Raw genomic sequence first — 12,048 nt, 5'->3', positions numbered from 1 at the left:
AGAATGTACTTTGCTTGCCGGTTAATCACATCTGGTTTATCTTTTCCAACATGAGTAATTTGTTTTGTGTGTAAAATGATCATTCAATTTCATATGCCATTTACTTTTAGCAAGGTAAAAAAATCAGTGAAAAGGAAAGGGTGTTGGGAACACTCCAGTATATCTGGCATTTCCTGACGGTGCACACAAAGGTGAATTCTGTTCTGCGGAGATATGTTTGATCATTGGCCATGATGTTGCTCAGCAGAGAAAAGGTTAAAGGTGAATGGGTTTTCTCTGAGGCCCCTGGGCTGAGCATGCATTGGGCTAATCAGGAGAAGGAAGTCAGGACTCACGTTTTGTTTCCCCACTATGTTATCGAAGGGCAGTTCGGGGCTCCAGGATCCTTCCGTGAACGTCGCCCCACTGTTCCTCCTGTCTGAGGAGCTCACCGATTCCTTGACGATGTCTTCAGGCAGGGACAGCAGATTCTCCTCAGGCTGCTTAATTAGGTAGGTCTCTATATTATGTTTCCTCAGGAATTCATTCCTCTCTTTCCCATGACCTTCCTCCACATTGTAGTCGCCATTGAGGCAGTCCAGCGTGGCTTTGGAAATGTGAATCCTCCTGTGTGCACAAAGCATAGGTCATTATACATTCCTGATGTGGCCCAAAGGCCACTGCTATTTTTTTTTTTTGTCCCGTGCAAAGCCAGCATCAGGGCTGCACTTGAGGACATAGCCTCAAGAACAATATCTGTGCCCCTAAAAAAAGCAAAAAGAATAAAAGAAAACAGAAGTACAAGCATAAATCAATGAGCAGGGTATTGCTGACTTCACATCAAGGGACACATCACCCTCTAATCGAATATACAGCCCCTCCTCAGCACTTGTTTTAGCTTTCCTTATAACTGTCAGATCCCACCAACTTTTGAGAATCAGCAGGGTTTTTTTTTTCAGTGCTGTTGATTATGTTGGGAAAACAAGTTCCATAAGTGTTTTTGAACCCAATTGTCCAAAATCACCATGCAACAATAATAGTTCTGTTAGGGTCTCAGAACTTTTCCTATCATTTCAACTTTCATATACTTATGCCTTGTTTCTTCAACTTGAGAAAATAAGAACAAAAGGTCTTGTAAGTCCACAGAGCTGGAGAGAGGGAGGGACTGCCAGGAAAACCACTGTAAGATACACTTCACCCTGTAACATGTAGATGGTAAGGAGCAAAGAACAAAGCTGTGGACACGTGTAGGGTGGCAGCTGGCTGGGCTCACTCACAAGGTAAGTGACTCATTCCTGTAGTCACCAGCCACAGTTTAAGTCTCTTTTTTGGAGAAACACAGGTGACATCAAAAGCCTTTCAGGATCAGTCTGGAATGGTGGGAATTGCACATGGTAAATCATTCTGGGAAGAGTTTGTGCTCCTAACTATCTATCTCAATCACACAATTTCTTGTGATGTACTGTGGTCTGGGCAGACTAGCCTGGTGTTTACAAGCATGGGCTCTGACCAGGTGGCCTGGATCCAAACCTGAGCTCTACCACTTGCTAGCTGAGACATCTTGAGCAGGCTCCTTAACTTTTCTATGAGTCCGCTTTCTCCTCCATAAAAATGGGAAAAACAAGAGCACCCATTTCTTAGGGTCCCTGCGGGTATTATAAGAGTTGAAGTGCATAAGGTAGTCAAAAATAGTGCATGGTACACTGTATGTATTATAAAAGCAAATGCTTACATGATTAGGAGCATTTTAAAAGATGACACTGTGGTCATATTGCTGCTGTTTCTCCCATGTCTCTTTGAGGTTCATAGGATACAGTCTAAGTTGTGAGCAGGGCCTCTGAGGCCTCCACTCCCTGGGCCTTGTCACATGGAAGCTCATTTTCTGACATTCCTCTACTATAGTACCCTACCCTCTCTTCAGCTAATCAAGTAATTGGCATTTCTTCAAATTCAAAGTATTATTTCATGCCTACCAAATTCAGAGCAAGACTTTTCCTCTGCCTAGAATGCTCTCCCCACATCATCTAGGTGACAATTTCCTACTCCCTGATTCAGCTCTGAAGTCATTTCCTTAGTGTTTCTTTAAATAAACAAATGAATGAATGAATGAGGTATGTATTTAATATTTTGCTTGGCTTTGTGATTTGAGAAACAATATACCCAAGGAAACACTGAACTGTTTTACAGCGCCATTTCCAAATGCATTGTGCTTTTAGTACTATCTCTACTTTCCCTTCTTACCCATTTTGCTAAATTCCTGCTTATAGACAGAATAACTCACTGCAAAGGACATGTAAAAACAAACCAAAAAAACTACAAGCAATCCATTTCTGATCATATAAGGCACATTCTCCACGTTTCCCAAATAAGTATGCTTGTTTATAGTCACTGATTTCCAGGTGAGATATTAGAAATGAAAGCATGGGAAAGATGTTTTGAGCTTTCTTGAGAAATGTGCTGAATAAGCACAAAATATCCTCATGATGAATTTTGTTACCACATGGGAAATCAGCAGTGTTGACTTAGGAGAATAGAAAAGTCATTTGCCCTTCCATTAAATGGATGTCCCAGTCTTCTGTGTCCGATCAAGTTCAGAGCTAGGTGCTAGGAGGCTGTCTTTTTCTCTCAGGCAAAATGAAACTCCAGGAAGGGCTTTGTAAAGTCTGAGGGCTGATTTTCTTTTAAAATCATTAAGTTAAATACCAAGCCCATTTGGTATTTTCTCTGGATTCTATATTTTATTATTCTGCATCAGTGCGCACGGGGACTAATATTTGCATATACTAAACAAATGTGTTTTCTGCAGTGAAAGACGTTCCTGCCTTTACTTATCACTGATTCTTCTGCTGAAGTTCCAATCAATTTAAGCTTAAATATTTTAATAGAAACTGGGGTTTAGATGTTCCTTTCCATCTTTATTACTATGTTGCACTTTGCAGTAAAGAATTTGCAGATGAAACTCTGGTGATTACATTTCCGTCTAAAAAAGGTAATGAATCAGGCAGTATTCTTATATATCAAATCTCAGGCAAACCTGACATTTTCTGATAATTTTAAATGCCAGGATATAATAATAATAGGGATAATGCTAAACAAGATCTAATAATTTGGTAACACTATTCTGCATAAATGTTATCTTGGAGCCAAAGGTATTACTATATGACTGGCTCCATGGATCATCTCATATAATTCCTATTTCTCCAGCAACTCTAGGTGATAGGCACCCCCCACCCCCATTTTACAGATGGTGACACTCACTTGGAGACAATGATTAAGTAACTGGCCCAAAGTTGTGTCAGTGGTAGACGACAGTGCTGGACTGAGACAAGGACTTAACTTCCAAGGTCCTTCTAAGACCTTACATCTGTATCATAACTACTGCAAACACAGCCACAATTAATACAGAGGGTCCACAAAAATGTATACATATTTTAAGAAAGGAAAAAAAAAATTAAAACTGTAATACTCAATATATACCAATAACGAAAGATGAACACAAGTCACGTTTGACTTCTGCAATTACAAAAGGTGCTCAAAATGGTTACCGCCAGACACTTCTGATTGTGGCGAACTGCTGCTTGAGCAACATTGACCAAAATGTCCACTTGTATACATTTTTTTTTTGGCACCTCCAGTATTTGCTGAGCACAGGACAAATGACTTTATAGACATCATCTCATTGAACAGAAGTTCGAGGACAGTGGTCCTCAAAGTATGGTACCCAGGCCAACAGTTTCAGCATCACTTGGGCACTGTGAGAAAGACGTCGTCTTTGTCCCACCTCACACATACGGATCAGAACCCCTGAGGCTGGGGCCCAGCCACCTCTGGTTTAACAGACCCCCATGTGATTCAGAGGCTGAGGCTGAGAATCCTGCTCTAGGGATCCAAGCTCAGGGAGGGTAAGGCATTTGAGGCTACGTGGCTGGTGTCTGTGCAGAGAAAGGCTTTTAATCCAATTCTCCATGAATCCAGGGTCCGGACTCTCAACCCCTGTGCCGTGGAGTTGTACAACTCCCTCCCCTCGGTCCCGTGCTTTGTCCAGGTGCTGCGCATCATACTAGGCTCTGGGGACATAGTGAGGGCCTGGAGATTCATAAGAAAAGGACAATCCTGAACAAACTGAACTGACCAATTAACAATGGGAGACAGTGATCTACAGTGAGGTGCTCAATAGCTGTGCTTATGCGACATTTAATTTCTTTGAGCCTCAGTTTCCTCATTAAAACAAGGAAGGTAATATTTGCTATGTGGGGTGTTGTAAGATCAAACGATGTGATGTATTCATGATTTTAACAGACTTCATAGTACACAGCAGGTACTTACTACGTGTTTAGAATTGGGGGCTAACTCTCTCACTGGAAGCTCATTTGTTATATATATTGATTGCTAGGAAGGGAAAGTAACCAGACATTTAAAAAGCAAACACATATAAACCCAAACAATCTCAGACCATGGAGGGTTTGAAGACGTGTCCTGCTATGACTACATTTCTGCATGTTGGCGCGTCCCATGCCTAAGCAGGGTGGATATTGTACAGAAGACTAAGTGCTTTCTAAGCACTATCTCAGTTGAAACCAACTTGTTATGGTTCATAGTTCTAGTCCAACTTTAAAGTGAAGAAACTGGGCAGGGAGATTCAGAAATGTGCTCTCTCATAACTGGTAAGCAGTAAACCCACCATTCAAACACACACCATAAGATTTAAATTCAATCACTCTTGTGTTTCCTCGTGTGCTCAAGAACAGTACCTAACCTGGCTTCCAGACATCAAAGCCCTCCACGGATGCCCTCCATGCTGTGTGCCATGGTTTCAGGACATGGGTAATTCTCCATTTAGCTACACTTTTGAGACACAGGCCTGGCTACATAGATAAATCAGCAGTCTGGTTTGCTTGAATTCAGCAGGCAGTTACTTGTAGAATTGAAGGATTTAAGAAGCCCAGTCGTGATATGGTACATTTACCTTGTTCTAAACATTCATGACAAACAGTGGTGACACCCTGAAGACAGCGAGGGGTCCCTCCTTTATCAGGATGGTGACTGGCATGGAGATATCAGCACACAGTTTGCAAAATGCTCCCCACCCATGGCCCTGGATCATTTTCAGGAGAAATCTGTGTGGGGAATTATGACCATTTGGCAGATGAGGGACATAAAATCACAAGGTAAGAGAGATCATAATATCATCTCTCTTTCTGCAGTGAGGAGAGTGGGGCTCAGAGAAGTTACGCACTGGCCTGAGATCACACAGAGACAGCCAGGAAAGCCAAGTTCCTGCTAACATCACATGCCAGGTGCTGTCCCTGTTTTACACAACTCACTGAAGGTAACAGGGCTTAGTGTGGGGCAGAGTGGAAACCCTAGTTTCTCTGATTCTACCCTCCTGTGGTTTATTTCCAATGATAGCAGGTCACCCTATATTAGATATAATTAGCAAGGGATGATAGCAGATACCAGAGAACTCTGATTCCAAAGGCAGGGCTGGGGGCGTGGGGAAATGAATATATATAAATGCTCTATCTTAGCTTTCTCACTGTTCATCTTTTATCATCTCTCAGAGCGAGGGGCTGTAGTAAGTCAGTACAACTCACTGGTTCACATATGCCTAAGATCTTATTAGGTTCAGTCTGTGTCAACAGAATCTTAGCACTACTTTTCAATGTTGGATGAGCCTTTCTAGGTCTCTGATGCCTTTGGGAACTCCGTACCCACCAATCTTGTGAGCCACATGTGGCAGGCTGAGTTTTCAAGGGGTTAGGTCAATAGGTCTTAATCTTGGCTGCCCATGAGAATTGCTTTAAGAACTTAAAATAGACTCTGCTTTAAATGAACTGGCGTGAGACAACAGTATTTTTTAAATGTTTCTCTGTTGGTTCTGATGTGACATCAAGTCTAAGAACCAATACTGTGCAGGGTTGGGTCCTGAAAACCTGAGTGCCACCCCACCATCTTCGTTGCCTATGATGAATTTCACTAGAAGACTTTTGGTATCGATATTTGTATGACGTTTTATTGTTCTGTCTCCTCCCAAATAAGTGCTCAGAACTTAGACTGGATCCTATGAACCTTGAGGAGGCACGGAAGAAACCTACTCTTCCAAAGTGAGCAAATGACAAGGGTTAAGAAAGAGAGGGCTTAACTCTGGCTTACCCGGGGATTCCTCCAGATTCAAGTTTGTTCGCAATGTCCACATCCCAAGACCAGACATCAAACTGCCACTTCCGAAGGCCCAACACACCACACAGCACTGAGCCTGAGTGGATTCCAATTCGCATGTCAACGTCATGTTTCGTCCTTGAGCGCACGTACCTGTTGATGTAGATGAATGGAGAGACACACGCGTAAGGCCAGAGTGGGTACCCTTGGCCTTGGTGGCAGCCCCAGTGTTGCCTACTCCATAAGTTCAACTCCTGCCCATTTATATGTCTCCTCTTACACAAAGCTTTCTTGGATTTCCTGATGACGAGAAGGATTCTCTTCCTCCTCCAAACTCCCCTAGCCTTTAATCTGAACTTTTAACAAGGGCCCTTGTCATTCTTCCCTCCAAACCTGCTCATCCTATATAACTTCTGTCTCAGGGAATAACACCAACATCTTTCTCAACCCACTGGTGCATAAATCTGGGATAGACTATAGATTCTGCACTTCATCACCCATTTCGTTTTCAACTTAAGTGCTTAATTTTTACTCTGTTTCCTTCTCTCCATTCCTTTCTCCAACACTCTAGTTCAGGCCACCGTCATGCTTCAGTCTGGGGTCCGCGCCTCACCTCCTTCCAGCCCATCTTTCCCCAATTATCACAAACACATTGTGACCTTGTCACTCCATCATTCTCTTGTTTCAGACTCTTTCCTGGCCTATTCCTTAAAGCAGTGGTCTCCGGTGCAGTGCGCTCACACCTCAGGGCTGAGCTGGGTCATCCGCTGAGTTACAAGAAGACAATGTTACAACTTCCATTCATAGCTTTTGTTTTTTATCTTGACAAAGATTATCATCAACATTTGATACATGGGTTGACCTTAGTGTCTACAGGGTCCATGTCAGACCACCCTCTGACTGTAAACATGGAGGAGGTATCTTAAGAAGTGAGGAGAATTTCTGCCACTTAGGGTTTCCTCTAGGTACACGCATCCCTTCTTCACTTTCAGAGTATTTCAGACAATTTGAGTTCATGAGTTAAATGACCTCATTTATGTAGAAAGAAATTCCACTGGTAGAATATAATACTTGGAACTGTAACGAGAAAAATCTTCATTGCCACATAGAAATTCAATGGTTATTTTTTTTTCAGAATGCTTACAAGTTGTCAAAATTAAAGATGACTTTTCCATACTTCTTTGACAAAAAAAGCAAGCGTTCCAAATTTGCTGCCTTTTCTTTTGATAGCAGGTTGCCGTTAATATTCTCTCTAGAAAATATTTGGAAGAAAAGCAAACTTACTTACTTTGTTTATCCAAACTAAAGATCACAAGTTTAAGAAGGAGTGGAAAAGTAACTGGTTTTCATAAAAAAAGAATTTATGTTCTGAAGAGAAAATTTTGAAAATGTTTCCATCTCTTTGGGAACTAGGTTGTCAAACACGAGTTATGTCATCTATCAAAATTCTCAGAGCTGCAATTTACTACTATGTCTTCAGATCTTCCAAGTGAATAGTTTGGGTGGGGTTTAAATCCATTTGTTAAAAATGCAAACATTGTACTGTCCTCTAATGAGCTTGTAAGAATAACTCACAGATATCAGACAAGAAGAAAATGTATGATGGCTCATACAGAAGTTTGACATAAATGACTGAGAAATCAGTCAAGAGTGCAAATGCTCCCCCCAGAATCTGCTTGTCTTTCTAAGATATATATTTCGCTCTGAGAGCCATTAGATCCAGGTATAGAAATAAGCTGACTTTGGAACCGAACCTTTGTAAATATTATTGTAACACAAAGTATTAAGATTTAAAAAAAAAGAACCAATCAATTCCAACTACTGCTCTCACTAAAAAATTGTGAGAGCAGACTTTTACATTGTAGTTAAATGAAAATATTAGTAATATTCATTGCATCATTGTCCTTTAAAATCCATATTGCATGTATGTCTGATAGCATATGTTTTTAAATGAGTGACTGTAATGGAATAGATTATAAATACAGTTGATAAATTATTCTAATAATTAGTATTGTAATCATTTTTTATAAAGATGGAGGATCAAAATATTCAGAAACCACTGGCCCATAAGAGAAAATGGAAAATGGCTGGTCTGGAACACAGAATCTTTCATGATCTGTCCTGGGCCGCAATTACTAGTCTCATTTCTCATGCACACATTAGACTCCAGCCACCCAAAGTACAAGTTGCTGCCTAAACTCTGTGTCCCTTCTCCCCGCATTGGGCCCACGATGCTCCCTTAGCCCGGAATGTCAATTCCCTCATTTAATCGAAGTCTGGATTACGTGCCTTTCCCAGTATTTCTATTGCATCCCACATGGACGATAACTGGGGTGCTGTATTGTAACTGTCTGTCTCCCCTACTGGACTCTAAGCTAAATGAGGGTAGAGACTTTGCATGACTCATTGCCATGTACCTTTCTTAACACTGTACTGTGTCTGGAACTTGGTCAACACTCAACAAATGTTCATTGAATGGAAGGATGGATGGATGAGTGGATGGGTGTCCAACCATTTCACACTATTCATGTTGCCACAGATCTAAACTCTTTGATAGAGTCTAAGCTCCTTGAAGGCAATATTCCTTTCTGAGCAATCCTTGCATCTTCCCAGCCTGGGCCATCATGCCTTGCATATAGCTAGGTTTAACAAGACTCTGCTTCTACTGAAAGAATAAATGAATAAATGATTCCATGTAGAAAACTAAGTCTTTGTATTGCCTGTTCCTAACAAGCTGTAAGATCATACAAAGTTATTTAAACAAGAAAGTAAAGTTGAAGTGGTTGAGAATATAGAAATACAGAAATAAATTAGATATTGGGAAGGTAGCCACAGACATTAGAAAGAATGCTCATCTGGGGCCATAGCACCTTGAACCCATCTGATCTTGGAAGCTAAGCAGGGTTGGGCCTGGTTAGTTACCCCGATGGGAGAAAGAAAGCTTGTAGCTAAAGGGCGCCGAAAGGGCGCCGCCATTCTTGTCCCTGGGGAAGATTTTAGTTTCCTGGCCATTGTTTTAACTTTAACTTTTAAGTTAAAAAAGCTATATAGTACCCTTCATGCACTGATGGTGAAAAGAGTAGAGGCCATTTGAAAAAAAAAATTAACAAGGCAAGAGGAGAAACAGCACCCACCACTTGACAGGAACGTGTCAATTTCTGATGCACGTTCCCCCCGAGCTTCTGGGAGGCAGGTCACAATGGGAGGTCACCTGTGCTGTCCACCAACTGTATCTCATGCTACAATATCCAAGAACATGGTAGAACTGCAATTTCCTGTATATTTCATGTTATTTTGGGCCAATAACATGTGAACAGAAGTGATATGGGTCACTTCTGAGCAGAAGCTTTGAAAGTCTGACCCCCTCCCCCACTCCTTTTTTTGCTTTCTTCCATCTGTGTCCACCATCAGTCAAGGACGCTTGGTGATGGAGCCTTCTCAACCTGGGTTCTTGAACAGGGTGATGTACGGTGGTCCCCTGCCACTCCCCCCAAGCCTCCCATAATGGACAGGAAATGAGTGAAAAATAAATCTTTGCTGTGTTAAACCCCTGAGATTTGGGGGTAGGGAGATGTTTGTTACTCCATAACCAGGACTATCCTGACTCATACAGTCACTAGTACCAATCTATACTCTTCTCATTACATGTGACTCACGACAGTGCAAGGGTTAGTATGGACTCCAGTGCCAGATTATCAGAGTTTTACATCTTTCTCTACCCTTTATTAGCTGCACGCCCTTAGGTACCTCACTTCTATTTATAAAATGGGAATAACGATAGCTTTGTCAGGATTAGGGGAATACACACATGTGGAGAGTTGACAATAGCGTTGGGTACCTACTAAGTACTACATGCTTATCATGGATGAGGGAACTGCAGCCCAGGCAAGTAAAAGGATTGTCTTGTGGCCACATAGCTCGTGAACAGGATACTAGGATAAACTGGGGCTGTCGTGTTTTTAAACTGCACACTCTTTGCCACACAGGTACTGTATGTGGTGTGTGATCCTGGCAAATAGCTGACTACGACCTTGAGATCCATGGTTGTAAAATAAAGCTCTAGCTGACTGCTTCATTCACAGAGCCTCTGTGAGCCCTCAAGGAGCTAATAATGGATGTTAAAATGCTTTGCCAACTAATTGTGAGGGACAATCACACAGCACACCATGCTAATGCCATTAGGTAATTAACATCATACAGGGGATGCACTGGAACAGCTTAATGAAAAGCTGGTTCAATTTTTTTCTTCTACAAAAGAAGAAGACAAAATTTCCTCATGGCACTTTTCTTTTCTTTCTTTTTTGTTATGTCTGGGATGTGCCTTAAATTAAAGATTGGAATAAAAGTATGTACAAGCAATGAACATTTCACAGAGGCTGACCCTCTCTGGAAAGCCTCCCCAGTGGTTACATGGAACCACAGACACACACCATGTGTTTCAGGATCAGCATTTAAGGGGAGGACCGAGGAGCATTTTTGTGGCGAAAATCGAGAGAATTCTGCTGGGTTATAAATCGTGTTCAGTTCTTCCAAAGCAAAGCCCAGGGATATTAGCTGTGCCTCATCAGCCACAAATAAAGAGAAGATTGCGATAGGTCACCCTCCTTATAAACATCTGCACCTCCTCTTCCTTCTCCACAAACTCTGAGCATCTGGGGAGCAGGGGAGCGACCTTTCATTGCCCCATGCCCAGCACGGAGCACAGCACTTAGCACAGAGGTATAGTCAGCGCTCACAGTAGTTGCTGAATTAATGGACAAAGCTCAAAGGCCTTCCTTGCTTTACAGATCCATGTGGTCACACATTATTTCCAAGAGTCCCAAGGGAACCACAGAGGTGCCTCTGGACCTGCCAGTTGACGAGGGGGGTAATCCTCCACATCGTCCCTCTCAAACAAAGCAGCTTGTCTCTCCTCTGTTTTCCATAGTGGGCTTCCATCTAAGATTTTTTTTTTAAAATAAAGAACGCATTTAATAGTAATGACTATTTGCAGCTCTATATCAAGCTGGGGACCAATACTGCACAAACTAACCAGCAAAAGACTGAAGATGTTATTTCTTTTCATGGAACTATTGAAGAGGAATACTTGGTATACGGCAAAAGATGAAGATCCTGAGAATTTTTCTGTCAATTGAAAAGCTTCAAATGGTTCTTCTTTTAACCAATTCATCTGTAGAAGGAGCTGGAGGAATGACAGAAAGCGTAACCTAGTAGCCATCGTCAGTCAGGAGACTAGACATGGGACTTGTCTATGTCTAACTGACCTATGTCAATGGGGTTCGATCTGGCTTGGCCCAAAAGGTGGGTGACGTAGTCTCTACCAGTGAATTCCAAAAATCATCAGACTGATAACGAGCTCCCTTCTGTAGATTCCATAGTTGGTTGAGGGTACCTCAGGGGTCACTCACTGTAGTGATGGGGGCTGCCAGCGAAGTGGCCACGGAGCCCAACTTCACCTTCAACTGTGATCCGTTCTATAGCCTCTACTGGACTTCAGCGTCAGGCTGCCTTCCAAAATATGGGGCCCATCTGCTTCTTAGGAAGTTTGAAAGTTAGTATGTCTTATCCTAGCATGGACATGCCATTTGACAGAGTGCTTCATTTTGATGCCCACGGCGACTCTGAGAGGCAGATGCCTATAAGCATTATAAATTTCCATTTTTCAGATAAGAGAACTGTGGCTCCAAGAGAATTAAGTACATCTACTACCTCTTCTGTGTCAGTTCTTTTATCTTCCTGATCTTATTTCATCCTCACAACCACCCTATGCTATATATACAGTTCATTCATTCATTCTATAAATGTCTCTTGAAGACCTCTAAAGACATAAGCAGTAAACGAAACAGACAAATCAAGACAACCAGCTCCTGGGCCGGCCGAGTGGCGCGATGGTTAAGAACTGGCTTGGGA

General features: G+C 42.0%; 1 protein-coding gene across 1 annotated transcript in view; it reads right to left on the bottom strand.

Annotated features, from left to right (window-relative positions):
* The window catches only part of ADCY8 (adenylate cyclase 8), a 205,289-nt gene that overhangs the window by 89,958 nt on the left and 103,283 nt on the right, over positions 1-12,048 (bottom strand). The window contains exons 5-6 of the mRNA XM_019625474.1: positions 6,133-6,392; positions 336-606 (exon numbers count right to left, since the gene is read on the bottom strand). Of these exons, the coding sequence (XP_019481019.1) occupies positions 336-606; positions 6,133-6,392 (531 nt within the window). The remainder of the gene's footprint in view (positions 1-335; positions 607-6,132; positions 6,393-12,048) is intronic.

The sequence above is a fragment of the Hipposideros armiger genome, unplaced genomic scaffold (assembly GCF_001890085.2).
Source record: "Hipposideros armiger isolate ML-2016 unplaced genomic scaffold, ASM189008v1 scaffold_629, whole genome shotgun sequence".
Classification (NCBI taxonomy): Eukaryota; Metazoa; Chordata; class Mammalia; order Chiroptera; family Hipposideridae; genus Hipposideros; species Hipposideros armiger.
The sequence above is the reverse complement of the archived record's forward strand: the minus strand, read 5'-3'. Positions and strand labels throughout refer to the sequence as shown.